Source organism: Toxorhynchites rutilus, chromosome 1 (genome assembly GCF_029784135.1).
Source record: "Toxorhynchites rutilus septentrionalis strain SRP chromosome 1, ASM2978413v1, whole genome shotgun sequence".
NCBI classification, from domain to species: Eukaryota; Metazoa; Arthropoda; class Insecta; order Diptera; family Culicidae; genus Toxorhynchites; species Toxorhynchites rutilus.
The window spans coordinates 27,019,173-27,045,333 of NC_073744.1; the positions used below are offsets into that span (position 1 = coordinate 27,019,173).

General features: G+C 39.3%; 2 protein-coding genes across 8 annotated transcripts; one reads left to right on the forward strand and one right to left on the reverse strand.

Moving 5' to 3' along the window:
• Positions 1–371: 371 nt before the first annotated feature.
• LOC129767449 (ecotropic viral integration site 5 ortholog) lies at positions 372–20,959 on the forward strand. 7 transcript variants are annotated; one of them, XR_008741558.1, is made up of 11 exons: positions 372–1,674; positions 1,732–1,896; positions 1,962–2,156; positions 2,220–2,378; positions 2,467–2,703; positions 2,809–2,832; positions 14,545–14,718; positions 14,786–15,376; positions 15,430–15,528; positions 15,899–16,305; positions 18,450–18,589. XR_008741558.1 is itself a non-coding variant. In XM_055768401.1 (10 exons), the coding sequence occupies exons 1-10, from the start codon at positions 1,054–1,056 to the stop codon at positions 18,612–18,614; spliced, it is 2,430 nt and encodes an 809-aa protein (XP_055624376.1). In that variant the 5' UTR covers positions 372–1,053; the 3' UTR covers positions 18,615–20,959. The 7 variants fall into 7 exon arrangements, 4 of the variants coding, with proteins under 4 accessions (XP_055624376.1, XP_055624461.1, XP_055624538.1 ...); XR_008741553.1 differs by having other exon boundaries at positions 15,899–16,315; positions 18,450–18,588; XR_008741564.1 differs by lacking the exon at positions 2,809–2,832 and having other exon boundaries at positions 372–1,671; positions 15,899–16,315; positions 18,450–18,588.
• LOC129767701 (nucleolar protein 10) lies at positions 6,119–8,405 on the reverse strand. The gene has a single exon (XM_055768895.1). It carries the CDS (start codon positions 8,287–8,289, stop codon positions 6,244–6,246), a length of 2,046 nt encoding a protein of 681 aa, XP_055624870.1. The 5' UTR covers positions 8,290–8,405; the 3' UTR covers positions 6,119–6,243.
• Positions 20,960–26,161: the final 5,202 nt, after the last annotated feature.

Sequence of the window (26,161 nt, forward strand, 5' to 3'; positions counted from 1 at the left end):
GGGAGATACCACCAGCATCTTCATCATCCCCAAACCACCCACTCGCAGTTCGTCATTTATACTTTCGCAGGCACACATACACGTTCGCTCAAACATCCCATCGCGCAACGTTTAAATCCCGATTAGGATAAAAGCCGCTACTGGGGGAAAAACAACAACAAACGAACAAACCACAGATTCCAAGTGGCAAAAGAGAAGATCTTTGTTTGTTTTCCCTCCCGACCGCTAGAAACTAAAAGTATTTGTAAACTATACACTCCATGCCGCCCGTCCACTCGTTTCTGCCATTCATCTCACGCCCCGCGCAAGATCTCGTTTGAACGGCGCGCAGCATCCGTACACAAACGCGACCGGGAAACAAAAGAGAAGGAAGAGGTTGAGCATCGCAACAGCAGCACCAGCAGCAACAGCAGCAATCCGTGCATTCTCAAACGGTTGCCTAGTATTGCTTATCGTTCTCTCGACAGTATTGCCGGATAGCGAGCCAGCCGCGTCTGTTTTCTGTATTATCTCTGGTATTATTTTTTTTTTCTGTATACGTTCATCTACTGGTCCTCTATTTATCATCCCCGCAAACACGTACCGTACTGTGTACTGCTTGTTAGTAGTTCTTAATTGTCAGGCTAGCCAAAAAAGTATTATTTTTCGCGTGACGCGCTGTAAATGCCACAGAGGGAGAAATGTTCTATTTATTATTGATGTAAGTTAATGTATTGCCCATGCTAAGCAAGCAGTATTCATTGATGTGGCCCTGCTGCAGTCTGGCCGCACCAGCTAGTGTTTAGGTCTATTTTGTGGCTAAACGTTGCTACAGAAGCAGTCTGTGTTCGTACATTCCTCCGCGCCTATCCGCTTGTCATCCCACAAACATTGTATGTCATCCCTAAAAACATTTGGGACATTGAGTTAAGGTGGGATAAATCAAAAAACATACGAGACAGGGAACCCATTCATTCCTCATTTAATGCTACTCTGAACGTCTCTCGCGTGACATCCTCGCCTGCTCGCGTGGCCTCCCCCTCCTCGCTTAAAACACTGTAGGTGTCTAGTAGTATGACATTGACGGTGTCGGAATCGGACAGCAATAGCAATCTGCGCACTAACCATCCCCACCCGGATATGACCGAATCTCTACCAAGTTCTGAACTCTCTCTGCTAGCAAAACTGGAGGCCGCAAACAAACTGATCGAGAGTGACTCGAAGAGTCTCAACTCTCTACAGAGTTCAGCGCACAGCCGCAAGAGTTCCGATACGAGTCAAATTTCACTCAACTCCGGGGGTTCCTCCGTGGGTGAGGAGGATATCTGGTCGACATGGGCTAGCATTGTGGCCGACTGGGAGGCCGGTCAGAAGCGGAAAGCTCCCACGGTGAAGGAGTTGGTACGCAAGGGAATTCCCCATCACTTCCGGGCCATCGTTTGGCAGTTGCTTTGTGGTGCTACAGAGGCCGATAAGAAGCAGTACGCAGAATACATCAAAGCGACCAGTGCCTGTGAGAAGGTGATCCGGAGGGACATCGCCCGAACTTATCCGGAGCATGATTTCTTCAAAGAGAAGGATGGGCTCGGACAGGAGGCGTTGTTTAATGTGATGAAGGCATACTCGCTCCACGATCGGGAGGTGGGCTACTGTCAGGGCTCGGGCTTCATCGTTGGGCTCCTGCTGATGCAGGTGGTATTTCATTGTAATAACAGCATTATGAATGTCATATATAATATTTTGCTCTTCCAGATGCCAGAGGAGGATGCTTTCTCCGTTTTGGTGCAGATCATGCAACAGTATCGTATGCGAGACATGTTTAAACCATCAATGGCAGAACTGGGCCTCTGTATGTACCAGCTGGAGAGTATTGTTCAGGAACAGATCCCCGAATTGCATCTGCACTTTCAGTCTCAGGTGGATCATCGGATCATCGAACGAATGTTTAGATTTATAATTTCAAAATTCTATTGATTTCGCAGGGTTTTCAAACCTCGATGTACGCTTCCAGCTGGTTTTTAACACTGTATACCACCGCTCTGAATCTCACGCTGAGTTGCCGGATAATGGATGTGTTCCTCTCGGAAGGGATGGAGTTTATCTTTAAAGTGGCCATTGCTTTGTTGCTGATTGGGAAAGATACCCTCCTTTCGCTCGATATGGAAGCAATGTTGAAGGTAAGAAGCAAAGATTCGGATTGTGAACTAAGCGCCAACATCATTTTGATATCCATCTTCCAGTATTTCCAAAAAGAACTGCCCCAGAAGGTGGAGAACGACAGCGACGGTCTGTTCAATCTAGCATTCCAGGTGAAGATCAACACCAAAAAGATGAAGAAAATGGAGAAAGAGTACGCTGACCTGCGGAAAAAGGAACAGGAAGAAATGGTTGAATTGAGGGTAACGATTGTCACCGGGTGAATTGTTGGGTGCAACAATTATCTAATCACGCGTCGTTTCGCAATCATTTGTTCTCTCTTCACAACAGCGGTTACGCAGCGAAAATCGGCTTCTCAAGAAGCGCAATGAGTTGCTCGAGGCGGAGAGTGCAGAGCTGGCCGACCGGCTGGTTCGTGGACAGGTCTCGCGGGCCGAAGAGGAGGAAACTAGCTACGCTATCCAGTCCGAACTGTTGGCACTGAGACGGGCCCACCTCGAGGTGTCCCACCAGCTGGAAAACGCCAACGAGGAAGTGAGAGCCCTCAGTCTGCGATTGCAGGAAAATGTGAGTACTAATTTGGTTGATTGAAATATTGAAGATTGTTTCGAAAACACACGGATCCGTATATGCAACTAACCCTTGAAATGCCTCTCTTCCGTCGCCGAACAGATCGCGGATAATTCGCTTGAATCTGTAAGTTGAAATTTACGTAACTGATCTTGCTTGTGCCAACACAACTAAATGGAATGAAACCTTTGATTTATTTTCATCCGAGGGCTTCAGTAGCGTTAGATTCATGATTTTGTATTTTGTAACATACGGCAATTGCATGAGTGTACATAGTGAACTTTTTTTTTTGTAGAATTTAGAGCTCTTTATTTGATTTGAAATCGACCATATTGTTTGCGTCCAAGAGAACTGTTAATTATGAGCGCAGATATTTTCAGTCTTCATTGTCAATACTCACTTGGAGCTGATGCTCTCTATCCTATGATTCATTGTCTCCCCTCAGCGGATATGCATGAATGAGAATAGGCTTGGGCTGTCGCGATAGCCTCTAGATCAGTGGTGTTCAACTTTTTTTTCAGAGGGGCCACAAACACACGTCAGGCATGGTGTCGCGGGTCGCATAACAAAAATAAATATACTACGAAATTATATGTAACCAGCGAGGAACAAACATAAAAATTCAAGAATGAACACATGCTTCGAACGCATTGAGTATTTTTTGACAAAAGCAACTTGTTTTTAAAGACATTCAGAACTGTTTGTAGAGTTTTTGGAGCATGATTAGATTTGAGACCTGTATTGACCTTTATTGTTATTTGTACGATTGTGTTTTCATTCTAATTGCTAGAGAAGGATTTTTTAAAATATACTATAGCATGATCATCGCGTGCTTCAGCAGACACGACAAGATTTGACATTGTAACAGGAAAAAGACAATTGATTTTCGAAAGTGATAACATAATTATGAAGGGGTTTAACGTAAGAATAGGAATATAGCTGCTGTTATACATAGAAATATGTCTAATCTGATTGCAATTTACAAAGAGACACGTTTTCACTTTCAATTGAATGTAGGACCTGAAGCGTCTGTAAGAATCAGGCTCGTGTTTGCTTAGTTGTCAGCATAAACAGATCATAAACGTAAATTTTTGAAGCGCCAATTTGAGGTTGTGAGGTAGATAGGAATTTGACGAATGCGATTTTTAACAACATTTCATTCGCATCCAATTAAGAGCCTGGACATACTTGCCATACTCAAGATGAAAACTGAGCTGATAAACACCTTTTTTGTCGGACAGTTGTGCGGCATTATCCTTTTTACCCTTCTCAGAAACCTGTTCGAGCATTCTCCATGTCTCGTCTTATGAGCGTTTTGTACAGGTAACATTTCGCACGTTTGCTAAGTCTTTTGGACCTAAAGTACTAGTGGAGACCATAGACTATCACGCGGCTATTATCATTGTCCGTTGTTACCATTGAGCCAAAATAAACATTGAGCTAACTGTCGTGCTCGGATCCAGAAGTCAACATGTATTTGGTTTCAAAAGCATTAATTCTCAGTCCAACTTTCTCTCTTAAGTACGAAGTCCAGCATAATGTTCTACTAACGTCTCGAATGTTCTAGCGGCGTTTCCACATCATCAGCAGAACAAATGATTTGACTGGATCTGTTGAAAATTGTGCCATACAAGTTAACCATTTGAGTGCAAAGGAGCGCGATAGCGCTTCCCTTGTTATATGCCAAAACTGCGCGGAGCATCCTTTAGCATAGGATTTCTCGAGTAACTTTTGAAAAGGTCCTAAGTAACATTTACGTCAATTCGAGAAAAACGAAGCTGGAAATCAGAACATTGTTCCACGAATTGTTTCAAAAGGAATCGATTTTTATCATTATTTTCACCACTAGCAGTTAATAATAACTCTGAAAAACCAATCGTAACCGTTTTCCGTGATTTTAGTTTGAAGTTAAAGTGAAGTTTGAAGAAGCGAAAAATGTTACATTGCACGTTCTGACTGACCGCGTTTGTTCTGTGGACAAATTTCATTGCACGATAAGCATTTGAAGATAGCTATTGAAGAACAATCCAAATCCCTGCACTTCGTGCTAAAGGCAGATCGTTATTATTATCACTCGTAGCATTGCACTAATAACGATAATAATACCCGAAAGAAACAAAAACTCAAAACGTTGTTTTGACTGCTTTGTTGAAGAGGAAGATATTTGAACGATTGTTTTTGCAATACATTAAATAATTGAAAGCTAATAGTGTGCATTCATCAACTCGATTTGTGTACATTTGTTACATAGGGCCTTTTCAAAAGTTACGCGAGATTTCCGTCTTTCGGGAACATATTGGGGGTACAAACTGATTTTTTTTTCTATCCTATCCATGTTGCTCATTCATTTGCCGATGGATTTAAGGAATATCACTCACAAAATCATAACACTCTCAAGCGCAATATTGCAGGTAAGAGAGATCATCGTCTTGCCAATACCCTTGAAGGACTCAAATGAAACAGGTAATCTAACCGATATTCCCACGAATAACAATGTATTCTATCCATCGTATCCTTAATCAGTCTGATCAGTTTCGTCGGGAAGCCGCGTTCGTCCATAATTCTTAGGCGTCGTGCACAAATTACGTAACGTGATAAGGGGGGGGGAGGGATAGGTAGGTGGATGTTGCGTTACTTTCTGTGTATTAGAGATAATAAATTGCATTAGGTAGGGAGGGGGGGGGGGGAGGCGGTTCAAAATCCGGATTTTTAGCGTTACGTAATTTGTACACGACGCCTTAGCTCTTTTCGTGTTATTGAATCATATGTGGCTTCAAACTCGATGAATAGATGATACGTAAGAGCCCTTTTTTTGGATTTTTTAGGATTGATTTGGTCAGTAGTAGGCCGACCTTCGATGATGCTGGTCTGATAACTTTCCACGACACTGTCCGTTAGTGGCGATAGGCGACGGAATATTATTTGGGAAAGCACTTTGAAGTCGGCATTCAAGACGGAGATTGCACAAAAGTTTTCACAGACTAGTTTGCCGCATTTTTTGAAAATACGACCAATAACTCCAAATAATTCCACTCCTCCGGTAGCTGTTTGGCAAACAAACTCTTTCTGACAGCCAGTTAAGCAACTTTGCCTGACTTATCTTGATAAGTTCCGCTTCGATACCATCTGTCCAGTTGATTTGTTGTTCTTCAGCTGTAAGGCATGTAAAGTGGATTACATCGAAGATTAAACATGCACATTTATTTCCATGAGTGTTCAACCTAATGTGACTATTCATCTAACATTTACTGAAAAATTATAAACTATTTATTAGTTTACTAAAAAAAATTTCAGATTACTTGTGCCATTCTCTGAGAGTCTTCCGCGAGTGTTGGAGCGTGCACAGACGGCGGAACAATAGACTAATGCTAATGGATAATAGACTAATACTAATGGAGACTGAAGATTGTAACCATTGCCAAAACGGGAGAATTTCTCTTTATTAAACCAAGAAATACTGTTCATGGTGGTTTATTTCTGATCAGGAAAAAAAAAAATTATAGATCAGAATGTAAAATAATTCATATATAATACATCCTACTTTTTATGTGCTTTTCTCAATCCTAAGCTAGTGGTCGGTCGTATCACCCGCTTTCTCTCCTCTCGATGCTTCTTCAACTCCATCTGCCGTTTCCTATCGTAGTTATTCTTCTTGCGCTCGGTACTGAATGTCATCTGGCAATTGCCGAGCCCTCCAATCGTTTTCACCTGTACCGGTTTGCTAGCGGCCAACCGCTTACCCAACCCCGCTTTGCTAATTTTCCTGTTATTCTGACTAATATTGAAATCTTCCTTCTCCTGCACCTGTACCGATGATCCATCGTACTCCACATCCCCTTCATCCTCGTCGTCCTCCTCCAGAAGCGCACGTTTTGTCTCCCGTTGTATCTGATTATACTCCCTCTTGACCTCCTTTGTCCAAACTTGTTCATCATCGGAACTGTCTTCCTTCTCGCTGAACAAATCATCATCTGTGCTACCTTCCTCTTCTCCTTCCTTCTGTTTGACCGCCGCTGCCTCAGCTGCCTCCTGCTGAGCTTTCAACTTCTTTGCCTTCGTTTTATCCAGCCTTGTGAGTACGGGATTGAGCAGTCGGTACTCTTGGGCCGTTTTGTCCACCGCAAAGTCGGGATTTTCAAACATTCCCTTGAATCGATCATCCTTCAGCAGGCTTCTGGCAGCTGCCTTGAGCTTACTGCTTCCCGCATCCTGCTCGGTCAACAGTTTTTCCACTAGCTCGGCGTTAACCTTCGGTAGTTTCGATTTCAGCTGCAACCGTGCCGGCCGTGTTTCCTGAATTTGCTTCGCAATCTTCTCCTTTCGATATCGCTCGAAAGCGAACGGATCCGCGATTGTCTTCGCCTTGTTATACAATCGGATGTCAATGAAGAATCCATGCATATATGCCCGCAGCATATTGGTTCCCTCCAGATGGCTCAAACCCAACTCGGCCAGCTCGTGCTTTGTAATGAACTTATAATCGTCGTAAATATTCTGCACATACTCTGATTCGATTTCCTCCGTGAGATTGTCAAGAAAAGAGCACCAGCGGGGAGCTGGTCCAAGGTTGGGAATGTAATATGTCAGCATCTTTGCATCTTCTTGTGCTAGGAAAAATAAACCACTTCTCGGAGACGTCGTGAAATCGTTGAAATTACTGTTCGATTCAATGTATGCAAGCTGTTTTCCTGTACTTTCATCCCAAATTTTCAACATCGCGGCATCTAGCGAATAAACGGCATTATGCTCCTTGTTGAAATCAAGTTTTTTCACCGGCAGTTCGTTCAAGTGGTCTTTGATTAGCAGTGGCTCTTTCGCTCTAATATCGTACAGCAACACATGACCGGATGTGGTCCCAACGCCCATCTGTAAACCATTTTTAAATTTCAATGACGAAACGGAAGGGAATTTATCATTGTTTTTTATGCTAGCCGCAACATCCAGGACACCACAGCGACTCTTAGTTCGTGGATCCCACGCTTCCACCGTTCCTTCTTGGCTGCCCACACAAAGCAAGTAGTGCTCCGGATTCACCTCACACGTATTGATGCTACTCGCAGAGGTTTCATATGATTGAAGAAATTGCCCCCTCTCAGTATTCAAACGATATATCTCTGATGACGTTCCCACCAGGAACAAATCGCACGATGGCTTGTGGTAATCCAAATCTCTGCCGAACCGTGGAATCCGAAGTCGGTAGTGTCGCCCGTGTGCTGCGTGAAATTCAACGTAACGATCCGCCTGGAGGAACGCTATTTTGCCGTAGTCGTCGCTCAATATTTTAAACTTCACCACCTCCGAATCGAAACATCGCTCGAACTTCAGCGACAGATTGTTCACCTCGTAGCACTTCACCCGGGGCTTGTAGGTTCCGGTGGCTAGTATGTATTGCCCGTCGGGTGAGATGTCCACACTGGTCGCCACCGTTGGCATCTCGAAATCCTGTATCAACTCGATGCGTCGATTGATGTCCACATTTTTGCGCTGCGCCTCGCGCCGTTTCTTGTCCGATACCCAGTCGGGTAGCGCTTTTCCGGCGCTGAGATTGTAAATTTTCACTTCACCAACGTCCGTCACAAGCATCTTCGGTACTGTTTCCGTGTGTTTTACATAAAGAAAATAAACTATTCAGCTGCAGACTGACTTGATTGGTCCGCATTGACGAGCAAAAATGAGAAACGTCACCCAAAAGCAGCATGCATTCGCGTTGAAAATAATTGTGAGTGAGGTTAGCCTCGCGCGTTCGTGTTGTGCTCGTGCAGTAGAGAGGCTATGGTTGCCAGATTACTTTGGGTGATTTTGCGAAGCAGATTTGTTTAGTCTTTGTGTTTAATGTCTTTGACTCGTTTTTTTGATTTTATGAGATGCTTCATTTTACTGAAATCATTATTATCTTCAATTAATTAGAAGTGGGCTGGAAAATTGGCTGGTGGAACTTTAACCTTTAGTTTTTAGAAAAAAAATATTTGTTTTGTCCTGCATCACATTTTTTTACATTAGTCTTATGCAGAGATCGAAATGCTCGCCGATTTAAGACGAAAAATATCCATTTTCACCTAGAGGGAAAATAGCTGAGAATATAGGAGGCGAGAGAATGTTATACGCTCACTTCGATTCTCGCGAGAAACGCGAAGCCGATTTTTATTTTTCGGTGAGTTATGATTGCCGAAAAATGGTTTCGTTTTCAGTGACTCCTTGATGCCGATAATAGTTTTTCACTTCTTCAGTACAGCTGAAAACATGCGGCAATATTGGGTTTCATCGTGAAGTGAACATGAGATGGAGTAATATTTGTACAATTCAGACGCTGTCCAAATGCAGATCGTTTGGACGCTGCTCTAACAGACTAATGTTGGTAAAGTTAGCTTTGATTTTCCGTTCCATATTTTCAGTACCAAATGAGAGACGAAAAAGCATTCTCGTTGAACTTCCGAGATAGAGATTTTCCACATCTCTTTCTCTCTGAAGAAGAATTTTCGGTGAAAAGGAAGAGACGAAAATATCAACAATACACGGTTCATCGAAAACTAGATTGATTGACTGAATATTTATCGCGCAGCCGAGCGAGAATTTCGATCTCTGGCTCATATGTATCGATATTCAAGTTTTGAAATATATTTTATTGTTGGTGAATCAATCAGAGAAAGAAATATTTTGAAATCAGTTTTAAGTGATTCACAATTTTTGAACGTTCTTACGAGCTCTAAACAAAAAAAAAACAATTAAAATTTTTAATATTCTTTATTTTATCTTTTGTTTATATATTTTTTTTAAAATACGAAAATAATTAAACAAAAGAAGAATATTCAAAAATAAAAAAGTTACAAACGTTTGAAGTGGGGAGGGGTTAAAACAAGTGCCCAGGTCTACATAATTTTACCACTTCTGGTTGTACACACCGCCACGCACAGTCGACTAAGGCCTACCTGCATTAATTATGCATCTTGTGACGAAATGTCAAAATGGCAATAGAGCGAATAAAAACAGTATAGAGAAGGAAAAATATAAACAAAAAGCAAACAGGTGGATTGAGTTGGAATGTTTTTTTTTGAAGTGTATTGAATTTACGAAAAAAGGAGGAATTTACAGAGAAATTGTTAGAATTTCTAAAATGAATTTATTGGTAATATTTAACACTCCATTCTCGCGCATTGGTCTGTCAGACCGAGAAATCAATAATCCGTTCATTTCTCAGAAAATATCAACACTACGACTTTGCGATTCTCTCTAGCTTCGTTATTCGTCGTTCGTCATCGTTTAGCGTATCGCATGTGTTGGTACAAAGGGGACGTGTGTCACTTTTTTAACACTTTCGGTCTGACACACCGACGCGAGTATAGGTGTAACTTTTTTGGACAAGTGTCTTTTTTCATATTCTAGAATATTGTTGAATGAAATGTATAAATTAATGTTAGTGGCGTGGAATATTTCTTAAATATAATGTATAAGACCATTACCGGACTATTCTTATTTGATTTCAGTCCCTTTTGTAACTGGATTGAACGGATCCATATATTAACTATTCGTCGTTAGATTCATACGTTTGAAAGCAAAATATAAATGTTTGATTTTCGTATAGTTATTCGCTAAATATAATGGTCATGCATATACACACTTGTGAAATAATTTCACTTGTGGAAGAATTGTAAACAGTGAACTATGAACTAATCGGTGGCTTATGTTAATTTACAGTTACAGTTTCGGGGATATTTTTTTATAATGGACAATATCGACAAGAAAACAAGAAAAAGAAAAGAAAGTTCTAGAAATCCTTTTTTCATCCTATATCATCTTTTTATGCCCCATCTAAAAAAAAGCCTTGATTCTTAGTTTACCAAGAAAACAGAGACAAAGAATATTAGAAATATGCAAATTTCATATTCCAGTACCATTATCATCTAGAAATCATCTACAAGGTCGTTATACATTCTTCTCTTCGATAAAAGTCCCGAAAAACATGCAACAACTGCATGAAATGTAAAAAATATGTTTGTTTCGAGTATGCAGTATGCTATGTTCTGATTATTACTCCAATGAAACCACAATCGATTAATACGTTTTTATGTTATTTTATAACTCTTTATACTCCCATTAATTATATTCAGTTGCTTACTTTTGATTAATAACAGTGAAAAATTTGAATTTCGTTATTTGTGTTGGAGTATCGAAAATTACTCTGTTTTGATGAGGCTGAATATAAAATTTTTTTTTCTCAAATATATATTTTATTAAGGCACATGTGGCGTTAGCCTGACGGGGCCGGGAGTTCAATATTTTGACAATTTTTGTCTTACATCTATGTTAGTAATATGTAACCGATTACTCGCGGTTGGCTCGAGGTTAGTATTACAAAGATTCTCATAATTGGGATGTTGCAGTCTTCAGTACTCTCTGTTTGTGTGGCAGACACGGGATACTTCCTATTGGGGTGCAACTGACCATTAATCAGCGACGCCCCCCTAGTCTGTACCTCATATCAATCGTGGTGCATCTCTCTTGACTCGAGGAATCCAGGGTAGAATGGTCACAGGGCGGTACAATCTTCAGCTATAGATTCAACAAAAAATATGTTTCCTTCGTCTTTATTATGTTTTAATAGTCTTCTAATTAAAACATAATAAAGACGAAGGAAACATATTTTTTTGAGTTTTTTTCATTCAATCATACCTTCTTCTTCAAATAAATGTCAATAAAGCCTGAAAAATACACATTGTCAACATTACAGAGAAGTTCAATTTTCGGTCTGTGACACCGTGCGCGAGTATACGTGTTATGATTTTGCACGCGAGTACAGGAGAAAGTAAAGTCAGTAAAGAGTCAAAAGTCTATAAAAATGTGTTGGCGGCAGTTTGAAATTTAAAACAAGTTTTCTGCACGAATTTTATGACAGTTTATTTTTTTTATGAAAAGAAAAATTAAAAAAAGTTGCCTTTTTATTGATTCACTAGCTTACCCGGCAAACTTCGTCCCGCCTAAAATTTATTTTTCATTATCACATCCACGTATTCTTACTAAGCGTTGTTCAATTTCCAATCCAATCGCAGAATTATTCATTGATCGATCTTCTAATCTACCCTTTAAAATTATCTTTCACTATAAAATTCCTAGTACTTCTACCAAAACTCGACATTATAATATCAGATTATTTTCAGACACAATTCTCATTCAAGATTTTTCAACCACTTGCAAATAACTTGTTTCTCCGTTACGTCATATGCCAAATTTGGTTTTATTTGCTTGATTAAGTCTCAAGCAAATGAAGAAATTTGTGTTTCATTTGTTTACTCATTTCAATTTGTGTTTCATTTGACAGTCATTTGTTCATTTATTGAAGTTCCCCTCGATTTCATTTGACGTTCTACATGCCGATCCAGTTAGCAAGCGAATGTTGATAACTGGGCTTCCTTTCTCGTCCAGTTACCGAACGAATACTATATAGTTGATTAAATGTTTGTCTACCTGTAAAAATTATGCTTATGATATTTTTCCTAATAATTTTACCTAAAACTCATCGAGCCCGATAGAAGCGTATTACAAACAATTATCACATTTAAATGAAAGTAGGAACGAAACAACTTCGTCTGAATGCTGAAGCGGAATGGAAATCCACACTTGAAGAAACAATGTTGATCATTTTTAACCCTTTCACGTACAACATCGAGTCTCACTTGATGTACTTGATGTGTATTCGTTTTGAAATTTACTTATTTACAATGATGCTATATCCCATGAAGTGATTAGATCCTACTCACAACCAGTGTTGCAACACGTACAGAATTATCTGGAAAAGTACAGATTTTTTCGGTTTTTTTCTGTACGGTACAGAGTACAGATTTTCGTCAAAAAGTACAGAATGGTACAGATTTTTTCCGCGTGTGAGATTTCTTATATATTTAAGGAAGCAGCATCAACGCCGCAGCATCGCTTGGTGCGGCGGATAATAAAAAAATGTATAATCCGCCTTGACGGCATTGAACTTCGTATTACGGAATGGGGGGAGTAGGCATGACAATATGGGTTTGCAGAAGAAATGAACACACATTTAAAATAAAAATTATGAATGAAAATTATTTTTCCCTAATCAAATTAGTACTTTATGTAAATGAAAATCACTTTTTCTTGAAAGCAGTGAAAAAATATCATACAAAAATCGTGTCTAAAGATAATTCTATATTATAATAGTAAGTTTTGGTGAGAGTATTGGAGTTTTGGAGAGAGTATTTTGGTATTTATAGAAAATAGTTCAAATTAGGGTCAGAACAACGTACTTCTAGTAGGTAAATAACGCCAAGAAAAAAATTTCAAAGCAATTTAAAACTGCCTTAGGGACGATTAATCTGATAGATAATAGTTGGCCTCATACAAACTAATTTCGTATCCAGATGTCGACACGCGAATGCAATAATTGATCACTTTCATAATTACGAAATTCGTTTCCAGGGTTTTACGATGGGAATATATAATATCTGGAGAATGAATTCCGTACCCTAAAGTTGAAATTACTCTGTAGGGAAATCACAGCTTCAGGAAACGAGCATGTGCAGGATTGGTGGACCGAAATTTTATGTCTAAAAAGAATTGACGGTTCGCACACATTTTGGGCGCTTCGATGCGTTGTCACTCCTCGGCATTTTTTTCTGAATATAATCAGACCGGAAATAAGCATCGAAATCGGCTCAGAAACGATACGATGGACACTATTTTGAGACCAAAAGATTTGATTAAACATAGTGGCTTTGTATAAGCATCATCAAACACTGGAATAACTTGCAAATGTAAATGTAGTTTTAGTAGTAAATAAATGAGTTTTTTTTATCATTCTAATAAAGATTTTTTCTACAACGAATATTTTCAATGGTAGAGATTTTTGAAGAAAAAGTACAGATGAGAAAGATTTTTAACCCCTCTGGTACAGATTAAAATGTGGCAACACTGCTCACAACATTGTTTCTCCAATGAACCCGGTCCATAGATGCAGTTTTCCAACTCCCGGCCGCTTCGACTCTTGCCAAGTCCTGCTCCATCTGGTCCAACCACCTCGCTCACTGGGCTCCTCTTCTTCTTGTTCCCACCGGATTCGATGCGAACACCACCTTTGCAGGGCTGCTGTCCAGCAATCTTGCAACATTTATCGTACTTGTTCAGCCTTGGCGACATTCTGGATGCTGGGTTCGCCGGAGAGTTGCGCCAGTTCGTGGTTCATTCTTCTTTTCCATACTCCGTTTTCCTGTACATCATCGTATATTGTTCTGAGCACTCGGCGTTCGAAAACACTAAGTGCTTATGAGTCCTCTTCGAGCATCGTCCATGCTTCGTGCCCGTAGAGAACAACCGGTCGAATCAGGGATTTGTACATGGTACACTTCGTACAGGGTCAGAGTTTGTTGGATTCATAAGGTTCTGCAGATCCCATGATTGACTATGCGTCTTCGAATTCCACGGCTGTGGTTGTCAGTTGTTATTAACGAGCCAGGATAGACAAATTCCTCTACCGCCTCATGCTCGTGGTCGTTGGTCACTACTACCAAGAAGAATTCTGTTGCGATCAGTCCTTCCAGTTAGCATGTATTTAGTCTTAGACGGATTGATCCCAAGCCCAATCAGCCCTGCTTCGTGTTTCAGTTGGGTATACAAGTCCGCGTCCACGTGGACAAGTGTGGACATTTTCATAATTTAAATAATCTCCGAATGTTTTGCTGAATACTGTAGACAAAAGTTGTTTCAATGTTCTTTTCGTATTTTTAAACCATTGCATATTGCTGTGTATGTCGATTTTTTCCACCCATGATCAATTAACACATTTCGTCTAAAATGCACATCTTTCATCGCCTTCCGCAGAACAACTCCCGCCAGAATTCCTTCGATGAACTCATCATGAAGGAGGAAGCGCTAAAGCAGCGTGACGAGATGGTTTCCTGTCTGCTGGAGGAGCTCGTCAAGGTGCGCCAGAGTCTAGCCGAAAGCGAAGATGTGATACGAAATTTGAAGACTAAAATCCAAGAACTGGAAGAGGTTAGTAGACGTTCGCACTGGAACGCAATTCTGGAATCATATTAACAATAACATTAACAAAACTCAGGACAAGAAACGCCTCCGTGAGACGACCATCGACAACTCGGTAGCACATCTGCAGGATGAACTGATAGCGAGTAAGTTACGGGAAGCGGAGGCGAGTCTCTCACTGAAGGATCTCAAGCAGCGCGTACAGGAGCTAAGCACCCAGTGGCAACGACAGCTATCCGAGCAGCGGAACGAAGCCGCCCAAAGTAGCGAATCAGGAGCGAAGAAACTTTTGTTTTGGGAGTCCTCTCGAACGGCAGAAATGCAAAAACTGGAAGAGGATTTGATGACCACTCGGATTCGGGAGATGGAAACACTAACCGAGTTGAAAGAGCTACGGCTGAAGGTCATGGAGCTGGAGACGCAGGTGCAGGTATCTACCAATCAGCTCCGTCGTCAGGACGAGGAATCTAAGAAGGTTAAGGAAGAGCTAGAGGAAGCATTGGCTCGGGAGAGAGAGTTGGCTAACAAGGCTCGCGAACAACAGCACCGATATTCCGATCTCGAATCGCGCATGAAGGACGAACTAATGAACGTGAAAATTAAGTTCACCGAGCAGAGCCAGACGGTAGCTGAACTAAAGCAAGAGATTTCCCGACTGGAGACAAAGGTATCATATAAATTTGCATATTTTTATTCTCCAGCATAAACCTATTTTTTTAGAACTCCGAAATGCTAGCCGAGGGTGAGCTGCGGTCGAATTTAGACGAATCGGACCGTGTCCGAGACCTACAGGACAAAGTTGCAGAGCTGAAAGCGGAGGTAGGTGCGCCGGATGCCCTTCTGGTCAAGATTCGACAAAATATGGTTGTAAATACACATGCAGCAAAAGCGTTGTGATCATTTCCAGTAACACTGCACATAACTCACACATTTCAAGCTGAATATTAACATAGAAACACATCAAAGTTACAACTTTTTTTTTGTGCCTCACTCATGCTCACTAATCAACAGTGTTAACAGCTCAAATTTCTGTTGCAACGCTTTCCATATTCATTCACAGTAATTTTTAGTTTCATTCAATAGTCAGTTCATTCATAAGATCTTATTTTGGGTGAAGTCCATACAAGCAACATGAAACATCGAGGGGACGTGGAACGATTGATATATTCTCATCTACAATCTTTTATAGTTCCCTACACCGATAACCAGTCCGGAAACTGAACCGTGGAAGTGGATCTCCTAAGCACGCGTTCATTGTGCTAAGAACTGAGAACCTTGTGTGTCACATGGCGACAGGCATAGAAGGCCTGCCTGACAAATTATTATAAGCGCTCATTATTCACATTAGGAAAAGTCATTACATCGCATTTGGTGTGAGGTTTATTTTTCACTTGAACCAAAGTTATTATAATCTCAGCAATTCGTCATAAACGAAGCAGTATCAAAAATCCTAGTCATATTAGCAAACCCAAGCATCACGAAACTACAACAGTATTATCATAGTCATCGGTAGCACATCATCAATTCTCTTCGTCTGAAAGGAAGTAGCGCCATCGTCAGCCGCGTGACCACCGTCGATGGTTTGCGATCGGAGCGGTAAATGAAGGTTATTATTTTGTCGTGAAAGTCTGTTGCCCGTTCTAGCGAAACAAGCGAGAGCGATCAGTTTTATTATTATTGCATGGTTCGATCTGAAAAGCATGATACTTTATAGGTACTTTTGTCGGTTACGAATTTTTGTTTATCTTGAAACAGATTTTTTGATTGCTTCATGGTTTTATTCATGTCAGTTATATCTTCAACGAACGAATATGGCTAAATCCATATCCTTCAACGAGGGAGTAATGAATTCAGGACTTTTCCTATTTTTCCATCATCATTCAAATTTTTACTTAAAAAATACGTTCATTCGCGATAATCATCGATCATCATCATCACTTGCTTTATTCAATAGAGCGTTCTATCTCAAGTTTGAAGTCCCGAATCGGTTGTATTGATTTGAACACTACTCCTGGATTTCTTGTCTTATGAAGATTCCAGTGCATGCCAAATCTATTTTTTGCGTATTAGAGAATCAATAGTTTATTGATCTTATATTTGCAGTAGTGACTTGAGATGGTATTTGAGGTAAAGAATATAGGAAAGCAAAAGCAGTCAACAACCATCCCATTACATATTACCGATCCGCATGATCTTATATGTTTTCCGTACCTGTGGTAACTAACAGGGAGTTTTGTGTGTGCCACTAGGCAACCAAGCTGACAAATTGAGTTGTGCCCCCAAGCTTCGGCTGGATATGTACTAACATTGGAACGATAGAGAGAAGATTAACATGGCGCCTAACTGTAATTTGTCAGTTTGAGTGTCTAGTGGTATACACAAAACTGCTTGTTTGTTACCTCAGGAGTTCGTAAGCGTATAAAAAATCGGTTCAGGCAACACTTTTCCCCGATTTCATGCTTCACCGTTAAATGGAGTTCACGGCATACTGTAGAAACCCCCCCAGACTGAATTCGTTTCTCCCTCTCATGTATCGATGCTTGAGTTCACGGTGGGTAAACAATGGAGCCGTCCAATAATGGTGTAACTACTTTTTGCAACAGAAATCTAGTTTTCGTTTCACTTAATATGGACGTTAAAATAAGATTGTGTACGCGGGCAATGGGGTACATGCCAGGGTGGAGTAATAGGGGTGGATCGAAGTCAGGTTGATGAAGAGGCAGATTTGTATTCATTCGTCACGTCAATTTAAATAATGATTTACTAGAATAGTTCATCAGTCATCCTTGCTCTTACACTTGTCAATTAATTTCTAGTTAATTCATGTCATGTTGACGGCGAATGCCGGAGTAATCCTAGTCGAAGCGAAGGGACTGAGAGGAGAGTAGATTTTCATAGTTCGTCTTCGAAAATGTTGGATCCTACCGAAGACGTCCATCGCTCTGGTAAAGCTGTCACAGCGATAGGATTGACGAAAAAGCAAACACGAAAGATGGAAAATGAGTAGTCCTTTCGGCTCACTACAATTTAAACACATCCGGCGAAGCACCGATTATTTCAATACAGTGTGATTTCATGCATTCGTACTCTATCGGAAAGTGTGTCATGTGTATGGTTGTGAGTACTAGTTGCGTGTTCACAGAAACGGTCGATTCAATTTACTATCAACTGTAGCGAGAAGGGTGTACTAGTGGGATGCCTGAGAGAGGAAGCAAGTCTAGCAAAAGTCTAGATCAGAAAAAACTGTATCCGTAACGTACGTTCGGAATAGTTGTATAAGAAATACAAGAAATCTTATTCACGAATCTAGCCCTGAATGAGGTATTTATTGGCCCAAGACCTAAACCGAGGACGTATCCATTGAAATCTGGGGAAGCGTTTGTACATAAAATTTTCTTTCTGCTAAACATTTCAATCGGATGAATGCTATTGCTTAAGTATGTGGTAGGTCCTCTCGCAAACGAGTTGGAGTATTTAAACTCAAAGTTCGTCCTAGCTATTCATTCATTGTAGAAAGTAGATTCTCGTGTTTTCACGGATATGTTTCAACAGCAGTTTTTTTTAGAATTGAACCGTACATAATCTCGTCCTAGTTTCCAGCTTACATTGCATGCCAGCATTATAGCACTTTACTAATCTTCTGTGTGTGTATATCTTCTCTTTCTTTGGTTAGTGTAGTAGTTTTTGTTCGTCACCCATTTTCGATGAAATACTAACGGCCACTCGTTTCCCATCACCAGCTGGCAGCGCTCAAGTGCCGCGGTACCCCGCTGAACCTACGCATGATCAAGAGCACCTCGATTCAGTCGATCGACTCTACCAACGAGATCGACTTCAGTGATATGCAGCTGTCGCGGAAGGATATTACAGGTATGGGCGCTACTTCCACATCGTCGTCGTCGTGAAATTTAGCGTTAGAAGTAGTGATAGTAGCCGCTGTAGCAGCAGAACTAGCATCCTAGAATTAGTTGTTAAAAGTCACGGAAGAAGTAGACAAGAAACGAGTGAACATTCGCCGATATCTGGAGATAGGGATATTTAATCAATCATACCCAAAACACATAATATACATACCATCTTTTTGTCTCTCCAATGCATCTAGTGTGAGTTATATTGAAACATTGAATTGAGCAAACGATAGAGTACCATTTGTAAATTAACAATACAATTAGGTTGTATTGTGCAGGCGATGAGCGAGTAGAAAAAAAAACAAAACGATACGACTGATTAACCTATCATTCTACAGAGACGCCTATTCTTATGATTTTGTATGTGAACGTGTTTAGTAATTTTATTTCGTTTGTTTTTTTATTAACTGAAGTTTATTAATTGATTTATTCATTTCGCTTAATCGGGCGGGATATGTATGAAAAGAGTGAGCTGTAAGCGCCTCAGTGCAAGTCAATGGCAATTCATATACATATATTTATATTCCGTGTTTCGTTTGTTCTTTCTTCTGTTAGTATATGTTTTTGATCAGAGTTTTTTTTCCAGCGAGAATTTGCTACAAAGATGAGAGTCTAACTGTCATATATATATATGTTTGTTGCACAATAGAAGAAAAACGAACAAGTATTTTTCAAAGAGTCTATATCTATATGTATACACACCAATCGTATGCAAGGGGAGGGTGCATTCAGAATGAACTTTCTTTCTTTCTTTATAATTATTTAAAACGAGAATAAAACGTTTTTTGTTCGTTGTTCGCTGTATAGTATAAGCTTGTTTTCTGTTTCGTTTCGTTTCGTATATTTTCACGCAGCGTCAGCATTTTCAAAACATTTCCACTGTGACTGAAAAGACGGTCAGAGCAATTAGCTTAATATTCTTCTATCGAAAAACAAAAGATTGTTCAAGAAGTTTAGACCGTTCCAAAATTTGCTCTAGCGATATTGAATTAGCACTAGTGAAAGTTTACCCAAAATCTCGCATTCAACTGTGTAACCGGAGCAGTATATCAGTTAATATCCCAGAAAATCTTTTAGAAGTTGATCGTTGCTGGAGGAAAAAACAAAGCAAAACAAGAATATACATTAAAACTAATCCAATCTAACGCGTGTGTGCATGATTAACATGTGATGAGTCAGAGTCAAAAGCTAATTGTGAAATACAAATAATGTGGCAATGTAATGTGTGAAACGTTGTAATCAACTAGTGATAAAAAAATTCAATTGAACAGAGAAGAACACGGGAAGAAAGTGGAAGGATTTTATTCCGATAAACATTCATACATAAATATACATGCAATCTTACAATTGATATTTGTTAGTGGGAAATACACGAAGAGTGTGTGAAAGAAGCAAACACCGATAAATGAAGCTAGTGATGATGAAGTTGATGGGAAAAGAGGTGCCAAACACATGATTCATCAGGCCGGAAATAATTTCCTCCTTTTTGCGTTCGGCTTTTGACCGTAGAGGCAAATTTCCACCTCGTTTTGATGTTCAATATTCTAAAAGAGCAACAAATCTTAGTGATAGTTCACGTAGGGCCACGAGAAGCGAAGAATGTATTGTTGTTTTGCTGTTTTCCTATACTTAAAAGATATATTAATGTATTTACAAGCAAATTTGATTTCTATTCGTTCTGAATGGTTTTTCTTGTCTGCCAAAAGTAACATAATAAAAGAAGTAAAAATTAAACAAACTGAAATACTCATAACTTGAAGGTTAACCCTTTTCTGTTGGTTTTATCGCGATAACACAAGCATGATTTCGAAAATCTTCCCCCCATATTTTGTCGTGCTAGATTAATAAATATTTAACGAAGATTTGAAACCGATAAAAGCACACATAATCCAAAAAAATAGAGTAATCCATAGTAATGCGTAACTGTAGATGTACTTAAAACAAAACTATGACTTATGGAAGCATACCCACTAGAACTCATGTACTCATTCCAATCAGCAGAAAATGTTTCAAAATACCATTCAAAATAGATTGGATAGTAACGAAAAAAAGAATCACACAGGGTAAAATTTTGTATATCAGATATACAGAGAATGTTTACATTCGAGAAGGACTACATTTGGGGGAGGAGACCAAACAGTCAACAGCGCAATAACATGGAAAATCTGAAATGCTTGTGTTAACAAGCAAGCATCTTCTGAAAAACATGATTGGATGAAGAACAACAATACAGCAGATAGAAAAAGAAACAACTTTCCATAACATAATGGTGTGAAACGAGAAGAAATGTTCTACCACAAAACAAAACGAAAAACGAACCAGAATAGACACATTTGAAATTATGCGTAGCGCTGTGATTTATTGATGCCGAAAATAACCCCTGAATCTTAAAAATGATAAGAAATGGACAATACATAATGTTTAAATAGAGGGGAGCTCGGGCGGAATTGGAAAGATGACAATTGTGCTCGTCGATGAAATGGACATTCGCGAACTTTCATGATAACTGGAATGCTAAGAACTGCAAGGTGCATAGAGCTTCTTTCACAAGAAGCTGACCGCTGAGTGCTAAGCCGAGTGACGGAATGCTACGAGATCTATGTTTTACAACGTTCCTGAGTTTCACATTCGTGATATCACTATTCATCTCTTGAAACACATCATCACATGTAACTCATTGAAGTATAGGCAGATAATATGCTTATCTAATCTGTACAAGAAGCTTGGCGCATTAGAACTACATATAACTTTAGTGAAAAGAAATTCTTTATTTTTCAATAGTAGTTTGTTTTTGTTTTGTATAAGTGCAATTGGATAACGTTAGGTGGCATTAGAAATATAAGTTTTTTTTAGTTTATTTGATCGGCCATCAGCACAAAACAGGCTATTGGGCCATTAGAAAGATAACATTTAGTCATAAACATAACTCAGACGGATTTGTGATGGTATGACTCATTTCATTTTCATTTGTTGATCCGTTCCGGTAACCGAGTTCCCATCTGCGAACCACTATTGAATAGTTACAAAATCGAACCATTTTTAGGCTGATGATGAGAAGCAGGTCACTCACGACAACATTAAGCGGAAATGTTCGTTGTCGAAACGTGGTCAGCTGGCAAAAACGGTGGCCAAGTAAAGTTCGACGGTCAGGAAGGTTTTGCAGCGTGTTTGGTGGAGTCAGAAAATCATGTTTGAGAGAGGCATGATTGTATCTAATATTAATAATAAAACTAATAAAATAAAATAAATTACTTTCAAAATGGCAACAGTTTATCAAACAGATCGGTGCATATTAGACCTGAATTTGAATTTTGTGCATATTTGACCAGCTACATGCAAATTTAGGTTTATTTTTTACTACACGTTATATTTTGCCGTCTTTTTCATATCACTGCAACCGTAGAGTTACGAAAATTACGAAAATATTAACAACACTCGCGAATATCTGGCACATATATTTAAAAACTAGTCCCGACAAACCCGACAAACTTCGTCCCGCCCAAAATTTATTTTTCGTTCTCACATCGACGTTTTCTTATTAAGCGCACGTTGATGGGTCCAATCGCAGAACTGTTCAATGATTGATCTAATCTAAATTGATTGATTCTAATAACCACTTAAAAATTATTTTTTTACTATAAAATTTCAGTACTTCTACCAAAACTCGACATTATAATATCAGATTATTTTCAGACACAATTCTCGTGCAAGATTTTTCATCCACTTGCAAATAACATGTTTCTCCGTTACATGGAATAAATGTTTGATACAGAAAATATGATAGAATAAAGACAGCCCTAAATCAGACAATTCCTTTCTCGAGTTTTACTTTTATCAACACATTCGGCGATCCATTTTTATTTATATAGACAGGAAACGATATAGGAGTGCGTTTTATCACATTAAAATCAATTTCCACTTTCGAACGAAGAACAAATTCGTTACCGCAAAAATCAAATCGACTAACAACGCTTGTCAATATGTAATTGTAGAACACATGCGAAGTGAATTTTTCGAATTTTACCATTTTCCTTCAGAGTTTTCCGAAAATTTGCAATTGTCATGTTTGGTTGGAATATGTTTGGTTGAAATATGTGCATTATTTTTATGGGAACCCCTTTCCTTTCCAGAGGAGGAAGAGGTGTCATACCATCATAGAAACGTTTCTCGTACCCAAATTTGGTTTCATTTGTTTGATTAATTCTCGAGTAATGCAGAAATTTGTGTTTCATTTGTATGGCAGCGCTCCCCCTTAGAGAGCGGGGTTGAGTATTTAACCACCATAGAATCAATTATTGCACGCTAAAACCTCCACATGCTTAATTTTTTTTTTCATTTGCTTGATTAATTCTTGAGTAATGCAGAAATTTGTGTTTGTGTTTCATTTGTATGGCAGCCCATACATATATATATATATATATATATATATATATATATATATGTATATATATATATATATATATATATATATATATATATATATATATATATATGTATGGGCTGCCATACAAATGAAACACAAACACAAATTTCTGCATTACTCAAGAATTAATCAAGCTGTCAAAAGAGTCCTGCGGTATTTTTTTTGAATTTTCATTTGTTCATAAAATTAGTTACAATCATCTGTTTTAAGTCAAATATGCGCCGTTTTGTTCGATGACTTGTTCCCAACGAGATGCCAACTTCATAATACCCCTGTTATAGAAGCTCGCTTCCTTATTGGCAAAAAACTCGGATAGCCAATTTTCACAGGCCTCTTTTGTGGCTAACTTCTGACTACCTAGCTCGTTCGCCATGGACAAAAACAGGTGGTACTCACTTGGTGCAAGGTCCGGACTATACGGCGGATGCAAAAGAACCTCCCATCCGAGCTCCCGGAGCTTCTGGCGCGTCACCAAAGAAGTGTGTGGCCTGGCGTTGTCCTGATGGAAGACAATGCGGCCTCTGTTTATCAAAGATGGCCTCTTCTTCATGAGTGCTACCTTCAAGCGGTCCTGTTGTTGGCAGTACAGGTTCGAATTGAGCGTTTGTCCATAGGGAAGCAGCTCATAATAGATTATTCCTTGACAATCCCACCAAACACACAGCAGAACCTTCCTGGCCGTTAATGAGGGCTTGGCGATGGTTTGGGCCGGCTCACCGCGCTTCGAACACGACCGTTTGCGCTTCACGTTGTCGTAAGTGACCCACTTTTCATCGCCAGTCACCATCCGCTTCAGAAACGGGTCGATTTTGTTGCGATTCAGCAGCGATTCACATGCGTCGATACGGTCAAAGATGTTTTTTTGCATCAACGTGTGTGGCACCCATACATCGAGTTTCTTTGTGAATCCAAGCTTCTTCAAATGGTTAATAACGGTTTGATGACTTATCCCCAGCTCTTGGCCGATGCTACGGCTGCTACTATGCCTGTCTTTCTCGGCTAATTCAGCGATTTTATCGCAATTTTGGACGACAGGCCTTCCGGAGCGTGGCGCATCTTCGACGACCTCTACACTAGAACGAAAACGTTGAAACCATCGTTGTGCGGTGTAAATGGAAACTGTATCGGGTCCATAAACTGCACAAATTTTATTGGCAGCTTGAGATGCATTTTTGCCTTTGTCATAGTAGTACTGTAAAATATGTCGGATTTTCTCTTTATTTTGCTCCATATTTGCGACACTATATATATATATATATATATATATATATATATATATATATATATATATATATATATATATATATATATATATATATATATATATATATATATATATATATAGATAGATAGATAGATAGACTGACGGATGTCGGGTTTTGTGTCTTTTTTATAGCGGAAAACTTATCCGAAACGATTTCCGTTGTGGAAGCGGGAAGGAGTTAAAGGTGTTACTCAACCGAAAGGGGAAAAGTGTTGAAATATTGGCTACAAAGCTTAGTACGCAAATATTGATTCTTTTAGTTTCGGGTTAGTTTCAACCTGACTCTGCAATTCGCGTTGACGGCATTGAGATTCGCTTAAAAGTTTAGGGGAGCGTAATATCTGATTTTCAGGCGGAGCTAACATGTTTTTAAAACTAAAATTATGAATGAAAATGAACTTCTCCTCATCAAATTAGTATTCTATTTAATTGAAAAACACTTTTTTACGGGTGGTGAAAAAATCGCATGCGAAAATTGTTTTTGCAGACAACTTTATACACTTCGTTTCATAACTATAGAACCCCTCCATTTTTCTGAGTTTTCAGAGATATGTAAGGAGTTGGTTGAATTGAAGTATAGAGTGTACTATACAATAACCATTTTCATTTACAAGACTGGCCATTTGAACTTCATTATTGTGTTCAAGCGCGAAACATTCAAAACAACTAAAATTCCAGTGCATCATAACTATAGAACCAGATTGAAAAGCTCTCAATCCTTTACAAAATTAACGTCAATTTCACATGAATTTCACATGAGTCGTCTTTAGTTCTCAATCAGTTCAGTTGTAGTGTGTATCTCGTTCTACAGAGAAGATACTGCTCGTTTAAGCTCTTCAAATCGCTCATATTGTAAGCTGCAACTATTATTCGTACAATCACTCCTCATGAGTTCATGGTAGGGTTTTGATTTGGTGAACAAGCTGACCAGTCCAGAATCTTAAGCCCCTCTTCATCAAACCATGACATAACCTTCCGTATTTTATGAATTGATGCCAAATTACCCAATTACCACGGTGTTTTGGTGCAAAAACAGCAGTAAATGATTTTGAAGTACTTTATTACACTTCTGACTGTGCATTCGTGTTGATGAAAAGCTATCTGAACCAGGCCATCACGTATGAAATAACATGATTTGAAAGTTTTCATTCAAATATTAAAAAATATTGAATATTTTAAAACTGGTTTCGTGTCTTCTAATCTGATAGGCCTCTAATTGAAAGTCGACACCAGCCATCGACACCGTACCACAGTCATCGCGAATAGCGAATTCGTTTTTGAACCTCGTTTAGTTTTAATCTAGAGCCTGGTTTAGACCTCCCGTGAACGTGAACGTTAACAGGTGGTGAAATAGTACGATAATTTCACGGTGAACCGCATTGACGAATCTACGTTATACTTACAACCAGTTGGTGCAACGGGAAAAATAGGGCCCTATTCCAGAAGACGAGATGAGCTGACGAGTGCTCGTCTCGTTCGTTTTCATATTCCAAAAGTCGAGCTCGACTAAAAACAAACGAGTAGCTCGTCTGGCTCGGCGACCGTTTGGCCGCGCTCGCCGATAAATCAGTCGAGTCGTTCAGTTTGTTTGATGTGTTTGTTCACTTTGTTGATTTAAAGCATCGGTATTCTTCTGTTCCGCCTTTATCTTCAAAAATGGTTTCACGCCTAGACTAGTATTATATAAGCAATGTATTTTATTTATTTTATTTATAATTTTACAGATTTTCAAATGGGCCTCTTCCAAACAACACAATCAAATGTAAACATTGAACTCATATCCAGGGATGCCAGATGACTGTTTTGAATATATTAACACGGCACGAAAAGTCTCTTAACATCATATTGAACGAAAAT